Source organism: Cryptomeria japonica, chromosome 5 (genome assembly GCF_030272615.1).
Source record: "Cryptomeria japonica chromosome 5, Sugi_1.0, whole genome shotgun sequence".
NCBI classification, from domain to species: domain Eukaryota; kingdom Viridiplantae; phylum Streptophyta; class Pinopsida; order Cupressales; family Cupressaceae; genus Cryptomeria; species Cryptomeria japonica.
Genome location: NC_081409.1, coordinates 742,029,760 through 742,047,004, shown reverse-complemented (window position 1 = coordinate 742,047,004; position 17,245 = coordinate 742,029,760). Strand labels below are relative to the sequence as shown.

At 35.3% G+C, this 17,245-nt stretch overlaps 1 protein-coding gene across 1 annotated transcript; it reads left to right on the top strand.

The window, feature by feature from the left end:
- The first annotated feature begins 15,079 nt into the window (after positions 1–15,079).
- LOC131076276 (heterodimeric geranylgeranyl pyrophosphate synthase large subunit 2-like) lies at positions 15,080–15,824 on the top strand. The gene is made up of 2 exons (XM_058013387.1): positions 15,080–15,352; positions 15,522–15,824. The coding sequence occupies exons 1-2, from the start codon at positions 15,080–15,082 to the stop codon at positions 15,822–15,824; spliced, it is 576 nt and encodes a 191-aa protein (XP_057869370.1).
- Positions 15,825–17,245: the final 1,421 nt, after the last annotated feature.

Genomic DNA, 17,245 nt, shown 5'->3' with positions numbered 1-17,245 from the left:
TCCTTCATTAGAGCTTGCACTTGAAGATTCAATAACCCTTTCTATTGTTAAAATCCCATCATCTTAAGTTTCTCAAGTGATACACATTGTTTAAAAATTTGTTCTTTGTCAAAATGAATAAATGCTTTGTGGTTTAAAACCCTACACAATGTTTGTTTAAAAATTTGTTCTTTGTCAAAATGAATAAATGCTTTGTGGTTTAAAACCCTACACAATGTTTGTTTAGTGAATGATGGTAAATTGAAAGGGTTCATTTTCTTTGGTCTAGTTTGCTTTAACACTATCATTAACACTATCATGTTGTGAAGGGTAACTCAAGGCTATTGAAATATGGGATAGCTTGAATCACTGTGAAGGTTACTTATTGTAGCGATAGACACTCATGGAAACTTATACGTATACCTTACCTTTTCTCTAACTAGAATTCCCTAATTCCCTAAGAATAAAGAGCATGGAAAATAAAGTAAAAACTACTGAACACAGGTCATACAAAAGGGAATGTTGCAGAGGTTAACCACAAGCAAAGATAGAGATTTGTAAGTGTGAGAAGACAATATTGTATCAAGGAAAAGGGGGAATAATATGAAAGTAACATGACAATCACAGTCATTAGACATGTGAGGAGTAGACATTTGGCTTGTCAATCATAGGTTTTCTGTGTACCTTGAACGATCCTAGGATAAGGTATTCAATAGAAGTTGTTTGGTATGTTAAAGGGAGAATCCACTGTCATCATTGACATAAAGCAGACCTACAATATGTTGCAGACTTTCCTCAACATTAGAACCAGCGACGATAACAACCAATGCCTTTGTCTATGCACGGAGAATACAAGGGTAAGATTCTTGCACAGTAAGGAGAGTTAGTGGCAGTTCTCAGGAAAAGAGTTAAAACATTCCAAGGACAGTGGCAGTCTGACTCTGTTAGGACTGTTAATAGAGAGATAGTGTTTGAGCAATCGGTTCATGAGAGTTTGGAAAAAAAGAAGAATAGTCGAGATCACTGTTGAGGTTAGTGAAATGCAAGCAAGGCATTCAATGTGAGACAGACCTCCCTCCTACCAGCCTCACGCGGTCTCCTCCGCCTTACGCTGCGAGGGCATCACAACAACTCTCATTTTCCTGCAGATCCCTCTTTCTTCTGTCTTTGCCACCATGGAATTTATTGCACAGCGTTCAAATTAACATGCGTCACGAGTCATGACTGACTACAGTTTCGATTTCTAATCGATTTCACTTCGACAAAGAAACTAGGCTTAAAATGTTGAACGGCATATCTTTTGAAGCGATTTCTAATTTTTTTTCGGCTCTATCATACAATGTTTAACCATCGATCACTGAAATGTGAGACTGAATTAGATTCTTGACAAATAATCTTGAATTACTTCACAAAACAAATTAAAATTTCCTAACAATATCTATTAATAAAAAAATTCTTAACAATATCTCTCCCTCTCCCTCTCCCTCTCCTCCTTCTATCCTCTTACCAATCACTTGTATCCATATGGTATAAGGAATTGTCAAAAAAGAGAAAAATAATTAAACACAAATGTAATTTAAGCATGTAATCATGTAAGCATATAGACATCCAATCATATAATCATGGAAGCATACATTCATATGAAGATGTATAGCAATAATCTGTATTAGAACACTCTCATAATGTGTATAGGATCTGCATCTTAATTCACACACTTCATCTATGCTTCTCCTTATTGTGTATATAGCTTGCACAACTTTTGTCACTTCCGCAACTCTCTGACACACTTTGGTATGGTATTTATTAGCATTATATATACATTCTAATGTTAATTGCATCTTCACTTTAGCCTATAACATATTTACAATATTTTTGCAAGTTGACCACAAGTACCTTCCTTCAACAAAATGTATATGTAAGTTTGTAGTATTGCCTGAATTCGATCAGATTGTCCTCGGATCCTACTACTTGTGATGATATTATGTAGGTGGCTTTGTCTTCTAGTAACTTTTCTACCTCATTTGTTTTTGGCATTTTGAATCCTCTGAATAATTCACCTCCTTTTAGGGCTGGGGTTTGGAATTCCAAACTAATTCATAAAATAAATATGTTTTTTTGGATCCGCCTCAGCAAAAAGTCCTACTAATTCCTAAAATAAATATCTTTTTTTGGATCCTCTTTAAGCGAAAAATCCTTACTTTGGACAACCTTTGTAAGAGGGACCTCTCCATAGCCAATGGATGTTTCTTATGTTGTGTTAACTGTGAAAGAACTCCTCAACTTATACTTGAATGCTTTTTGTTTGGGATGTTTGGTTTCACTCTTTTTCTCTTTGGAATATCTCTCAAGGGTCTTCCCTTCCCCCCTTGTTGATATGTGGCCTCAGTGGATCCCTCCCACATCTAATTCTACCATTTCCTTTCTATAGTCTCCTCGCCTTCCCCATGTGGCTTGGGGGATTTGGAAAGAGAGAAACAATAATGTCTTCAGAAATACTTCCCTACTTGCTCAAGTTGTGGCCTCTAAAATTTGCAAGCAAATTATGGACAATTTTCATTGTGGGGTAGTTGATGTGACTGTTTTCCCCAAGATTATTCTTTCATCTTGTGAATTCAGGTTGCTTCCATCTGGAGACTTAATTTTGATATCTCTGTTCCCTTAACGAATCTTTGTAAGCCAAGAATTAATATCTTATGGAAGCTTTCCCCCTTGGGGAGGGTGAAGGTGAATTTTGATGGGGTGACAAAGGGTGATCTAGGTCCGACTAGTTGTCGAGGAGTGTGGAGGGATGGAAACAATGGGTTTATTTAAGTGATGATGCTCCCTTGGGAAATTAGACGAGTCACCTTGCTGGAGTTTTTGCTACCTACCATGGTCTGAGCATGGCATCGGTATTGAATTACATAATTCAATGTCTTAACGGGTCACAAAGCCCATCATGGACTATTCAAAGTTGGATAAGGGTTACTATTAAAATTATTGAGTCCTTCGATAATTGTATCATTTCTCATGCTTTTAGGGACGTCAATTGTGTTGCTGAGTACTTTGATAATGTGGGGGTCAAAAGGAATGCTAAAAAATTATAGACCAATGAGGATATGTTGCCATTTAATGTCTTGGATATTATGGCATATGATGGGCTACATGCTCATGTGGTGAGTATGACAAGATTTGATTTGATATGGCGAATTCTCAGCATTATGCCTTTCGTGCCACATCGCCTGACTCCCATGCTTTCTAGGTGTTTTTCCTACTTGTTAGGACTTGGTTTATTTACGTCCCTTGGACTCTGTTTACTAATGAGAGGTGCAAGGATTTTATAGTGGGAGGTGACAAAAATCATTTGGATCCAATAAACTATCAAGGGGTGAACAAGAATTCTACTATTTGGTAGATTTTGTAGAAAGGGGATGTTACCCCTTATATGGAAATGCTTCATGGGTATGATCACAAACTGTCGAAACTTTTCATAAAGGGATAGAAGAAGACTTATGTCTTAGTGTATGGAAAGAAGTTAGACCTCACAAAGAAGCTTATCTCCAAAATTATTGGCATGCCTATGGATGGGAAGAAGGTCTTTAGAGAAAGAAAGGCCTCAGAGGAAGCAGTGCAAAAATTTCCTAAAGGCAAAGAAGGGAAATGTCTAGTGAGGAATCTTAAGAGTAGCTTTGAAATGAGCTCTATCAAACCCCTTTAGGGTGTTGTACTCAAGGTACTAATGTAGTATTTCTCCATTGATGGTTGTTTTACCAATGTTTTTGGGCATCATCTTGTGTTGGTTAATCATTTCAGATATAAGGATAGGATATCTTTTCATTTTTATCTTATATCTTCTTTGAATGAAGGCATTAGATATTTTAAAAAGAACCCTAAAAACCTTATCCTGCATGAAGACCTTATAATGCTCATCATGGAACATATTAAATCTTCATCATCCCCTTCTAAGAGTAAACCTAATCTGTCAGAGGATTTGACCCCCATGAAAGACAAGGATTCAAAATTTGTTGTTTCATAGGATGAGGGTGTGATATTGAAAAGAACTTTGAGGTTAGGGCTATAAACAAAAGGGGGAAGTTGAGCACTAGCGGAATTATGAAGAGAGGCAAAAAAGAATAAGGTCTCCCCTGTTTCCTCTAACTTAGAGGAACAAAGTGAATGACATTCCTCTCCTTCACGGGATTCTAAGGAGATTCCTAAGGACAGAGGTGAGACACTGGCATTTCCATTGCAGTTGAATGCTTCTTCTTAAGACCTCAACTTGGATAAGGAAAACTATGATGATGTATTGGGTCTCGCTAGGGATGCAAAGACAGACACCTTTAAGATGCATAAATGATATTTCCATGAAATCAAACAAATGAGGCTTAAAATCAGGTTGATTCAAGCTAGGCTAGATAAGGGTGTGAAGCATGGTAATTTGTGGGTTGATAAAGAAGGCGGAAGTGTAGTTGTGTCTCTCCAAAAGGTTGTGATGGATGTCGCTAGTTTGAAGAAGTGGTTATGAACGATGTATTGTGGCCTTGGAAAAAAGAATGGGGGACATTAATGCTAACTTGGTCAAGTTGGTCAATTTCAACAACAATGTGATTAATGGGTCTGCAAGCACTATGAGGATGTTGGCAAAAACAATTGAAAGACTGCATCAAGGAAATCCCTAGTTGATCAACCAGGAGGACAAAGTCAATTGGATTAGTGTTGAAGAGGTTAAAGGACCTTTTACTCGTACCAAGGGCTATCTCAAGATGGTTGTTGATCCATCATCGAAGGACTTTCAAGACATCAAAAAGCTTTCTCAAGAGGCATTTAGGCGTGAAGCCGAGGTGGCTGAAGTTTTAAAGAACCTTCAGTAACTTTTCTGTGTTTTTTTTCAGTTTGGCCTAGTGTCTTGTTTCTTGTTTAGTCTCTTTTATCTATATTTTTGTTAGATGTTGGTTTAATTCTCTTTTGTTGATGTTTTTCTATAGGTACATTATTTTATACAAGGTTTTAGGTCCCTTCAAAACCTATTTTACCCTTTGATCAAAACTAATTTTCATAGTTTGTGAGCTCATTATGTCACAAAAAAATCATATCTTGAAAAACAAATTGGGTTTGTCTTTGAAAAAAAATTGGGTTTGTCTTTGAAAACCAAGTTTCCTACCAAAAAGAAGGAAGTGTACTCACGCATGAATGACTTTCTAAGTTTGAGAACTTGTGACTTTTTAAATGGATAATGTTGTTGAAAAGGAGCTTGATCCTTTTCAAACTATTCTAAGCTCTGAAATTAGAAATTTGTTATTTGTTGAATAGTTAGTACATAAAGGTTAATCTTTGTATAAGAATGAAACAAAGAGAAGGTCAACATATTTTGAGGTTCAGAAAAGGAAAAGTTCATTGAAAAGCGAGTTTATCAAATGCATATTGTTACTAATATTTTGAAAGTAATTCTTCTTAGTAATTAAGTTGATTCATTAATAAGAATAACTCATGTGATCTAATTTATAAGTATAAATTTCTTTGTGATCAATAATTTTAATTGAAAACAAAGATTTCACTCTAATGGTTATGGTTAGCTTATACTCACACTTTTCTTTGGGATCGATATTTTTAATTGAAAACAAAGATTTCGCTCTAATGGTTATGGTTAGCTTCCACCATCTCAATTTCCCCTCTCATCAACTACAATAGCTAAAAATTGGTTCTTTCTAACACTTCCTTTATTTGAAAAAAAATATGTTGAAATTGTTCTAATTATTTTTTAAATTTTTCATGAATTTATAAGTATAATCTCTACATCAAATGGCCCCCAAAAAATGCATTTGTCTTGGTAACACATCAATTTCTTTTGGGAATTATTGATCATTCTATTGCTGGTTATTAAAGTGTTCCAAAATGAAACAAAAATACTTGAGAATCATTGTGGCATCAATTATTCAAAATAACTTGGCAGGGGTGAAAGATATAAAGTTAGAGCATATTGACCTACAAGAGTATTGAAAGAGAATGACACAGAATCCTAGATCTCATATATTAGAGAAAGCCACGACAAGAAGTCTTGAGAAGGATTTCTCATGAGGATGCTTCATACTAGTAGTTCAATTTTGTAATTTAGCCTTGGCTTGAGTAGAAAATTAGCATGTAAGGTCTAGAGAAGTGAGAATCATAAATGAAGTTGTGGTAGCACAAATAGATGTTAATTATATAAGAAATATACTCAATCTACCTATACGAGATGAATTTGTAGATATTTCTATCAAGATGGGGTGGAGTTATTATTTGGATAAAAAGAATTAGTGTTTCACAAGTATCACCAAATACTGGCTAGTGAAAGAAAAGAAAGGGAAATATCACATCCTTAAAATATTATAAAGGTATAAATTTAAGGATGACATATCACACATAAATACATTACTTCAAAGAGTAGTGCGAAGTGAAGATTCAATTAATTTTGAAAATTAGATGTTCCAATTCATTTTGATTATTTTAATGAGTCGCAAGATGTAGATTCGGAAAACTGATCAACAATCACATCTGTGATCAATTTATAAATTTCTAAAATTAAACCAATTCATATGTTCTCATGTATATTATATGTTGCAGACAATACTCAAATATTTAGGGTATTGGTGTATGGAGCCACAACAATAAAGGTGGGCATGTGTGCAACAACAATAAAGGTGGGCATGTGTGCAACAACTATGAAGGTGTCCTAGGTGGTCTTAGAAAGGAAAGGTGTTTGTAGGTGTTAAAGAATGATGATGGGTGTTTCCATCTCTAGTAACTCACTTAAATAAGCATGCTTATATCTAATCTAATAGTTAGGTAGGAATTAAGGTGAAGGTTTGAGGGAGAAAGGTAGACATTTAGCAAAAAAAAATGTGTTTGAATGCATGGAGCACTTTAATGCATAGTTTTAGAATGTGTGCACACTAGTTTTCCAATTGAAATGAAAGTGTGAAGAAAGGATAGATCAAGGTGTTTGGGGTTTTAGGGATCATGTCTAGTTAGAATGAGATGTTTTAAGATCAATATGTACTCCAAAAAGGTTGTAATTATTCCACTTTATGCTTATCATAAATAAACACTAAAAAAATTACAAAACAAGGTTTTTTTAAAAAAAGAAAGAGTGCCCTTATAATATCTCCTCTCAAAAGAAGTACAACAATATCTCACCAACGACCTATTCAAGGGCCCTCTCGGGTTAATCCTAATCAATCTAACTTGAAGGAGGATTGAGAATTTCTTGATCTGGGATGGAAAATATTGAATTTTGATGGAGCTTCTAAGGGCAATCCCTACCCGTCAGGTGCGGGGTTCATGGTGTGAGGCTCTTAGAGGAACTCACTGGGCATTGGTAAAAAATGACTTGTTGATGGGACCAATAATGAGGCAGAGGTACATGGTACTTGGGAAGCTATTTGAATGGCAAAAAAATTGAATGTTAATTATTTTCATTTGGAGGGGGATTTGTTGTTGTTGATTAGTGCTTTAGTTAAAGATGAAGCTAATGCTTCGAGCCTGAATAAACTTATTAAAATAATTTTATCAGCCCTCTCTTCCTTTGAAGAATTCAAAATTACACAAGTGAAACAAAGTGGAAACCAAGTGGCAAACACTCTATTTAAGATTGTAGTGTCATAATTGATATTAAATGGTCTCGAGCATTTAAAAGATTTTAGTGGGATTCGCAATCATGATTTGGTAAGTCATTGAAGATACGAATGATGTGTTGGAATGCAGAAGATAATGTTTTTTTGTTTTTCCTCGCTAATAAAATAGACTGCTATGTAATAAAGAAGCCTTATGTTTTTTGTTTTATGTTTTGTTATCACTGATGTGAATGCAGTAAGGCAGTCGATGACTATTTTTGAAGTTTTTTTGCTTTCTTTAATCGGTGATTAGATCTCTTTATATATGAGAGACTATGTAATTGTTTTTTTAAGTTTATGAGTTCAAGTTTTCAATATATCTTTCAGTTTTCAGAATACTGATTGTTCTATTTCAGTTATGAATATATTTTGTTTTTTATTATCTTTCAGCTTGTATTATTTTCATAATCTTTCATTTGGTATTAGAGAAAGTTGTAAGAGTTCTGATTGTGTAGGTTGCAAGTTAGAGCAACAGTTATTTCCAGATGGCTAATGGAAAATATTTAGCATTTCAGCTTCCATCGTTTACTGGAGAAAACTATGATTATTGGAGTATCAAGATGAAGACCCTACTTTTATCCCAAGATCTTTGGGAATTTGTGGAAGGTGGATACACAAAACCTGTTGATTAGAATAAATTCAATACATGGAAACCACAACAGAAGAATCAGTTGAAAGAAGATAGAGAGAAGGATAACAAAGCTCTTTTCACCATTCAATCTTCCTTGGATATTTTTATTTTTCCTGGAATTGCCAGTCTGACAAAATCAAAGGATGAATGGGAGGCTCTACAAACTACATATCAAGGTACACATAAAATCAAATTGGTAAGACTTCAAACTTTTCAAAGAGAATTTGAAAATTTGAGGATGAAAGAATCTAAGTTTATTCATGAATTTATTACAAGGACTCAAGGTGAAACTATATCAGATCAGAAAATTGTATAAATTTTTTTGAGGTCTCTTCCTCCTAAATTTGGTCCAGTAGTAATTGCTGTTGAAGAAAGTAAAGATCTAACTACTTTCAAAGTTGCAAAATTAATTGGTTCTTTGTAGTCTCATGAAAAGTGCATGCAAAGTTCTATGGAAATTTTTGTGCAAGCTTTCCAATCTTCTATGAATATTGAGGAAAAATCCAAATCTCCTCCCTTGCATACTATTAAATTTCAAGGTGAATCTTCTGGTAATAACAGAGGAAGAGCATGAGGAAATAATAGAGGAAGAGGTAGAAGTTTTGTTGATAGAATGAATATATAGTGTAGATATTGTGAAAGATATGGGCACTATGAATCTAAGTGCTGGAAGAAAAAATCTAACTTGAATAAGTCAAGAGCTAGTTATGTAGAAGAGTCTTATGACGCAAAGAATTGTACATTCTTTGCATGCAATTAGGCAAAAGAAACCCAAGAGGATGTCTGGTTCTTGGAAAATGGTTGTTCAAATCATATGATAGGTAAATCTATTTTCTTTGTCAAATCAGATGATTCAATGAGGAGTAAAGTTGAATTTAGAGATGATGAGGTTGATGTAATGGGAAAAGGTACCCTTGCAATCAAGACTAAGCAAGGAAACACTACAAATATCCATAATACTTTCTTTGTTTTAGAATTACAACATATTCTTTTGAGTATAAGACAACTTCTAGAAAAGAACTATAAAGTTGTATTTGAAGATAGTTGCTGCAAGATTTTTGATAAATCTAATAATCATCATCTTGTAGCAAAGACTTATATGACAAAGAATAGATTTTTTCCTCTCAAATTGGTTTCTAGTAAGTTGCATGCACTAAAATCAACCATAGATCATTCATGACTATGGCATCAATGATATGGTCATCTAAATTTTCAAGGGCTAACTTTGTAGAATAAGAAGAACATGGTATGAGGTCTTCCTCCAATCAAGGCAAAAGAAGAAGTTTGTTTAGGGTGTGCACTTGGCAAGCATCACGGAGACAATTTTCCAATGGGAAAATCTTGAAGAGCCAAATATCCTCTAGAGCTTGTGCATGCTGACATCTATGGTGATATGCAAGAGCCATCATTAGGTAAGAACCTTTATTTTTTGACATTCATTGATGATTACTCTCGCCCCATTTGGGTTTATTTTTTAAAGAAAAAATTTGAAGCTTTTGCATGCTTCAATAATTTTAAATCACTGACTGAAAAACAAAGTGGGTATCCTATCAAGATACTCAGAACAGATAAAGGGGGATAGTTTACTTCTAACGAGTTTGCTGATTTTTGTGCTAAAAATGGCATCCAGAGATAGCTTATTGCCGCATATACACCTCAAGAAAATGATATTGTTGAAAGAAAGAACCATACAATTATGGAATTGGCATGAAGCATGCTATAGACAAAAATATTTCAAATAGTTTTTGGGGAGAAGCAATTGCCACTACAGTATATATTATCAACTGTAGTCCCACAAAAACAGTTCAAAATATGACTCCAAAGGAAGCCTGGAGTAGTTAGAAGCCTTCAGTGGCTCATCTTCATATCTTTGGATGCTTGGCATATGTGCATATTCTAGATCAAAAGCGGAAGAAGTTGGATGCCAAATCCCAACTTAGTATCTTTACAGGCTACTCTACCGTAACTAAAGGTTATAGATTCTATAATCTCTAGACAAAGCAATGGATAGTTAGTCGCAATGTGATTTTTTATGAAGGGGGAGTATGGAAGTGGAAAGATGATGTGCACAAAAATCCATCAATAATCTAAACATGGAAGATAGTAGTGTTCCTCCTCCTCTCCCCACAAGCTCAAGTTGAAGTTCTAGCTTCACTTCTAGTCCTCCAAGCTCACCTAGTTCTTCAAGTAGCACAAACTCAAGTGAAGATTTACCTCCACCATCACCTCCAACATCCGTTCCACAAAAGGTACAAAGTTTTGTTGATGTTTATCAGAGGAGTACCAATATAAATCTAGTTATTAATTTTTCTTTGTTTAGTACAATTAAAGATGAACTCTCTGTGTATGAAGAAGTAGTGGAAGAACCCATATGGGTTAATGCTATGAATGATGAAATGAATTCCATTCATAAGAATAATACATGGGAATTAGTTTCACTTCTCAAAGGTAAGCAAGTGATTGGTGTGAAATGGATTTACAAAGTCAAATATCATGTAAAAGACTAGTTGCCAAAGGGTTTGCACAAACTCCTGGAGTGGATTATGCAAATAATTTTTCTCCTATGGCTTGACTTGATACAGTCAAGATTATATTGGCCATTGTAGCACAATATAAGTGGCCAATATTTCAGATGGATGTGAAATTAACATTCCTTAATGGTTACATAGATGAGGAAGTTTATGTGGAATAACCTATGGGTTATGAAGTTCCAGAAAAAGAACACTTAGTCTACAAGTTGAAGAAAGCCCTTTATGGGTTGAAGCAAGCTCCTCGTGCCTGGTATGCTAGAATTGATAGTTATTCCATGAAGAAAGGATTCAATCGAAGCCACTCAAAGCCCACATTGTATGTCCAACGTATTGGTAATGATATTCTCATAGTTTTCCTCTATGTTGATGATTTGATTTATAGAAGTAATAGCAAAGCTCTCATGGAGAATTTTCAAGCAGAAATGAAACAAGAGTTTAAAATGTCAGATTTGGGACTTATGCACTATTTTCTTGGTGTGGAAGTACAACAAACATCAGAAGGTGTATTTATTTCTCAATCCAAGTATGTAGCTGATTTATTGAAGAAGTTTAACATGGTGGCATGCAAAGCATTTGCAACCCCCATAGCTCTTGGTGAAAAACTAACCAAGGAAGATGCTAGTCCCAAGGTTGATGTAAACAAGTATAGGAGTTTGGTTGGTAGCCTCATGTACCTCACAACCACGAGAGATGATATTATGTATGATGTGAGCCTCATCTCTTGGTTCATGCAGGATCCCCATGAGTCACATTGGTGGGCTGCTAAAAGAATTTTGAGGTATGTGAGTGCTACACAAACTTTTGGCATTCAATATTCTCCCACTGACAAGTTTGAACTAGCTGGTTTCAAAGGTTCAAATTGGGTCAGTTTAGTGGATGATAGTAAATCTACATCTGGTTGTGTTTTTTGATTTGTCTGTGGAGTTGTATCCTGGAGTAGTAAGAGATAGACAACAGTGGCTCTTTCTTCAGCAGAAGTGAAATATATGGCAACTACATCGGCTAGTTCTCAAGTAGTATGGATAAGAAGGATATTGACAGATCTATATTTTGTTCCTAAGCACCGAACCACCATCTGTTGTGATAACAATAGCACTATTGCCATGGCAAATAATCCAGTCTTTCATGCTAGAACAAAGCACATAGAGATCTGTCATCTTACATTCGTGACTTGGTTTAAGATGGACAAGTGGAGTTGTAGTTATGTCCTTCATCTGAACAAGTTGTTGATATCTTCACCAAAGCTCTTCTAGTATCGACTTTTGTTACTTTCAAAACTCAGTTGGGGCTCACCTCCATTCATCATTCAAGGGGAGATTGAAGATACGAATGATGCATTGGAATACAGAAGATCATGTTTTTTTGTTGTTCCTAGCTAATAAAACAGACTGCTATGTAATAAAGCAACCTTATGTTTTTTGTTTTGTTTTATGCTTTGTGCTCACTGTTGTGCATGCAGTAAGATAGTCGATGAGTATTTTTTAAGTTTTTTTGCTTTCTTTAATTGATGTTTAGCTCTCTTTATATATGAGAGACTGTGAAATTATTTTTTTAAGTTTATGAATTCGAGTTTTCAATATATCTTTCAGTTTTCAGAATACGGATTGTTCTATTTCAGTTATGAATATATTGTGTTATTTATTATCTTTCAGCGTGTATTATTTTCATAATCTTTCACGGAGATGGTGGCTCGTACCGTCATTTAATAGTATGGACAATGGTGGTGATCGTCCTCCTTAATAACCCCTTCGACAATATGTCATTTCCATTGTGTGGGTTGATCTCTTGAAGAGTGAGCGGATGACAGGTGTAATGGAGGCGAATTTCATACTAGTCATTATGAGACAACAACAGTGTTTCTATAAAAAGATTACAGAGAAGAGGCTTTGTAATGTGATCGAGATAGATGACCGAGTGTTCTGGCAGGTTGTGGAATGGATTTTGGGGGAGGATTTTTTTGAAGTCAGAGCATTGGTATCGCTCAAACATAGACATTGCTTTGACCTTTATGGCTTGGGGACTGGAATTAGAGTCCAAAGAGGAGGTTCTGAGGGAAATGTGTGAGTGTGTGAAGTCAGAGTGGTGTGGGGATATGTTGATCATCTTGGCAATAGCAGAGCCTCGTGTAGGTTTGTGGGCGCATCATAGAGATTGGCGTCAATTTGGATATGTGAAGACCTCGATGCAACCCTTCTTGGTTTGGAGCATGTTTGGAAACAAGGATGAACGATGAGAGGAAGCCTAAATGGGGTGGGTGTCATTGAAAGAGTATCTGAATGCTCAGGAGATGGAGTGAAAGATGGTGTGTGTGGAGCGAGACAAGGTGTGTGGTCGAAAGACCAATGTTGGGCAAGCGAACCTGGTGCCTTGCGGTCTGATGGGTAAGCAACAGAAGGATTAAACGACGAAGCATTGTTATGTTGCAGTTCTTTTTGGTGTAAATTTTGGTAATCTAGGGTTTGTTAAGGAACCCTATGATAATTGACTAAAGTTTTTAGTTTGTATGTATGGGGTAGGGGTTTTAGAATGATGCGTAGTGTGGAGCAAGTCTCTAATTTTGATGTTGGGTAGTTTGTGCTTATTGTTTTGTTAATGTCGGGTGGTCTATGTAGGGTAGTAGGGAGGTTGAAGATATTTTTGCTATTAATGGACTTTAAATGTATATTTTTACAAATATTAATACAAAATAAATATTACCTATCATTAGAAAAACAATATGTCACCAACAGTTCCTTGACTTTAAATCAACCTTACTCTTTAAATAAAATAAAATTCTCTCTGCATCCTCCTCTCCATAAGTAAAACAATATGTCCCCAACATTATTTTGACTTTATACCTTACTTACTCTTCTTCAAGTAAAAATAAAATTTTGTATGGAAAGGATGGGTATTTTATATATACATGAGCCTTAATTTTATATTTGAAAAAATGATTGTAATGGACTAATATAAATTATGTGAATAATGAAAAAAAAACATTCTTTCTTTAAAGTTTGATAAGATAGCTTCTAGACAATTGTATATGTTTTTCATTAGGTTTTAGATTCAACCTTATATATTTGGATGAAAACATACAAAAAATGAATTGAGAAATTATCGAAACAAAAGTGAATCTAGAAACTATTTAAACAACAATATCTCACCAACATTTCATTGACTTTGAACCTACCTTACTCTTTTTCAAATAAAATAAAATTCTCTCTACAAATTAATCTATATCCTCATCCTCCTCTTTATAAGTATAACAAGATCTCCCCATCATTTCTTTGACTTTACATCTTACTTACTTTTTTTCAAGTAAAATAAAATTCTCTCTATGAAAAGGAAGGGTATTTTATATTTGAAAAAATGATTGTAATAGACTAATATAAGGTATGTGAAATACCAAAAAACATTCTTTTTCTAAATCCTGATAAGATAGCTTCTAGATTCAATTTTATAATTTTTTCAATAGTTTTTAGATTCAATCATAAAAATTTGAATAAAAAAAATACAAAATTGAATTCAGAAATTATCTAAACCAAAATGAATCCAAAAACTATCTTACCAAATACTACCTACAAAATTAAATCTAAAAACTATCTAAACAAAATTGAACCCAATAATTATCTTACCAAATACTACCTACAAATTAAATCTAAAAACTATCTAAACAAAATTGAACCCAATAATTATCTTACCAAATACTACCTGACTTTTGAAAACTCGCTCTAACTATTCTTCATTAATGTTGACAAAATAATTGAAATACAAAACTCTAATACCCAAAGAAAACAGGAAGACAACTCTTATATTATTATTAAAAAAAAATGTACTAGGGCATATGCTTGAAATCTATTTTCCATACATTGTTTATGCCCGTCATGGTCAATAAAAAAAGCATACAAATTTGTGGGTTCCCCCCCCACAGACTCCCCCAAACTGTGGTCAAAACCACGTTGGACTCCCCCAATGGGAAAAAGTAGAATCAGATCCGCCATTAACAAAAACAACTGTGTCCGCAAACAGGAAACCAGCGTCCACAGGCGAACACAAACCAGCCCATCAATCAGAAAACCAAATCCTATACAAACTCTCAAACAAGCAGTCAAATTCCAACATCCAACCCAAAAGAAAATAAACAAACAGTTTAAGAAATGGCAGGCATAGGAAGAACTCTAGCCAGATCTCTGCACCACATTACTAAAAAATGCATGCACAGAGGAGCATTGTACCCACCTTCCAAGCTGCGATCTTTGTGAACGGCGGTGGAGGAGAGCACCAACTTCGAACTCAGGACCTACTGGGCCTGAGTGAGCGCTTCTGTAAACATGGCGGTGGACGGCATGTTACCAGTGGGATACCCAGAAAAGATCCATGAAGCCATGCGTTACTCGCTTCTGTCGGCGCCGCCAAAGATGCGATGCCCGCTGCTCTGCACCGCCGCCTGCCACGTCATCAACGGCACCAGGAAGCAGTCCCTGCCGGCGGCGACGGCGGTGGCGATGCTGCACGCTTCCATGCTGGCACATGACGAGCTCCCCTGCATGGACAGCTGGGGATGCTTTGTTTGGCTTGGTATTTCAGCACTTAATGAGTCTAAGGTGGGCTCCGTGGAGCCCACGTGAGGGCGCTTGCTGAGTTGGCAAGGGGCATGGTCCACAGGCCTGGTGGTAGGGCAGAATATGGGGTCAGTGGCGGCTAGAAGCAGTGTCGCCATCGATCCGACACTTCTTGAGTATATTCATTTTCACAAGGCGGTATTAATGGCAGAGATTTCGATGGTTATTGGGGGTAATGTTGGAGGTGGGTCGCATGGTGATGTCGAGAGGCTTAGGGGCTATGGGAGGTCTGTGGGGCTTATGTACAAAAATTGTGGGGGACATGCTCCATATGAATGGGGCATCTCAAGGTTCTGATAGGGTTACTTACCTTAAAGTTCATGGGATGGAAAGGTGTAGGTCTATCGTGGATGAGCTCATTGTTAAAGCAAAGGATTTTCTCTCCTTTTTTGCCCACACTTTGGCAGCTCCTCTCTTGAGTTTTGCTGACTACGCTGCTACAAGGTCTTATTAGTTAACATTGTTGATTATGTATTTATAACATGTTATGTACATTCTTCTCTTTGTACAAGAGTTCAACTATATAAATGATTAACAACAAAGTAAAAGTGAATTTGTGACCTTTCTTTATGTAACCTTACCAATGAAAACTAGGTGTCTCCATAATCTTTCACCTATCATATTTTAGAGCTTGTTTGTAAATAATTTGTATTGTCAAAAACATATATTTCATATTTCACCACTTAAAGAAACAAATTGTTGACATGTACTTTTATAACTTTTGTAGATTCTTTACTTTATGTATTAATATAATATTATTTATTTATTTATAATGTTTCATAATCTAAAGATACAAATATTAAAATCAAAAGAAAAAATATAAATATATATTATATAATAATTACAAAATCTTTCAATCAATTAAGTGGAGTTTTTCCCACCACTTGGCCTCCAAGACTTAACATGCATTAAAACATCCACAACAACACAACCTTTTTTTTAAAGATGGATGTGACCACTATCTTAGATCTCTCATATTGGCAAATAGGTGTCAATATTATGCCAAAGTCAAAGAGTTTTCAATTAAATAAATTTAAAATATTTATAGTAGTAGGTAGCATTCGCACAATTTATGTTTTAATATTCATTAAAATTGCTAATTATTTGTTTATTAAAAAAATGGAATAATAAGCAACAAAAACAAAATTACTTATTGAAAATGATATAAATATTATTTGTAATTGAGATAGAGTTATATTTTTATCATAATATTGATTCTTTAATATAAATATTTAATAAATATTTTGTATGAAGTAAAAGAGTTAGTTATGAAATATCTATTAACAAAGACCGGGTACCACTACACTACAAACTCAAACTATTAGTGAGCACCACCAAAGAGGTTAGGGTGTCAAGAAGGGTTGACAATCTCACGTGACAATAGTTAAGCCCCTCAACCAAGAGGTTTATGTTGGACACAATTGACCACGAGGCGAGTAAGCTATCACAAGCAAGAGTCAAACCCTCTCTAACAAAGTTGCCAATTTTGTTAACACAAACCGATTACCACTATACCAAAAGCTCAGATTGTTAGTGAGAGCACAATCAAAGAGGTTAGGGTGTCGGGAATAGTTGAGGGTCCCACACCACAACAATTTAAGTTTTGTTAACATGGACCATCTACCACTACACCAAAATCTTGAACTATTAGTGAGAGCACTACCAGACAGGTTAGGGTGTCGGGAAGCCCATGTGACAATAGTTTAGCCCCTCAAGCCAAAAGGTTTGTACTAGACATAATTAACCACGAGGTGAGTAAGTTGTCGCAAGAAGGAGTCAAACCCTCCCCAATAAAGTTTCTAGTTTTCTTAACACAAACCATCTGCCACTACACCAAAAGGTTGAAGTGTTAGTGGGAGAACCATCATAGAGGTT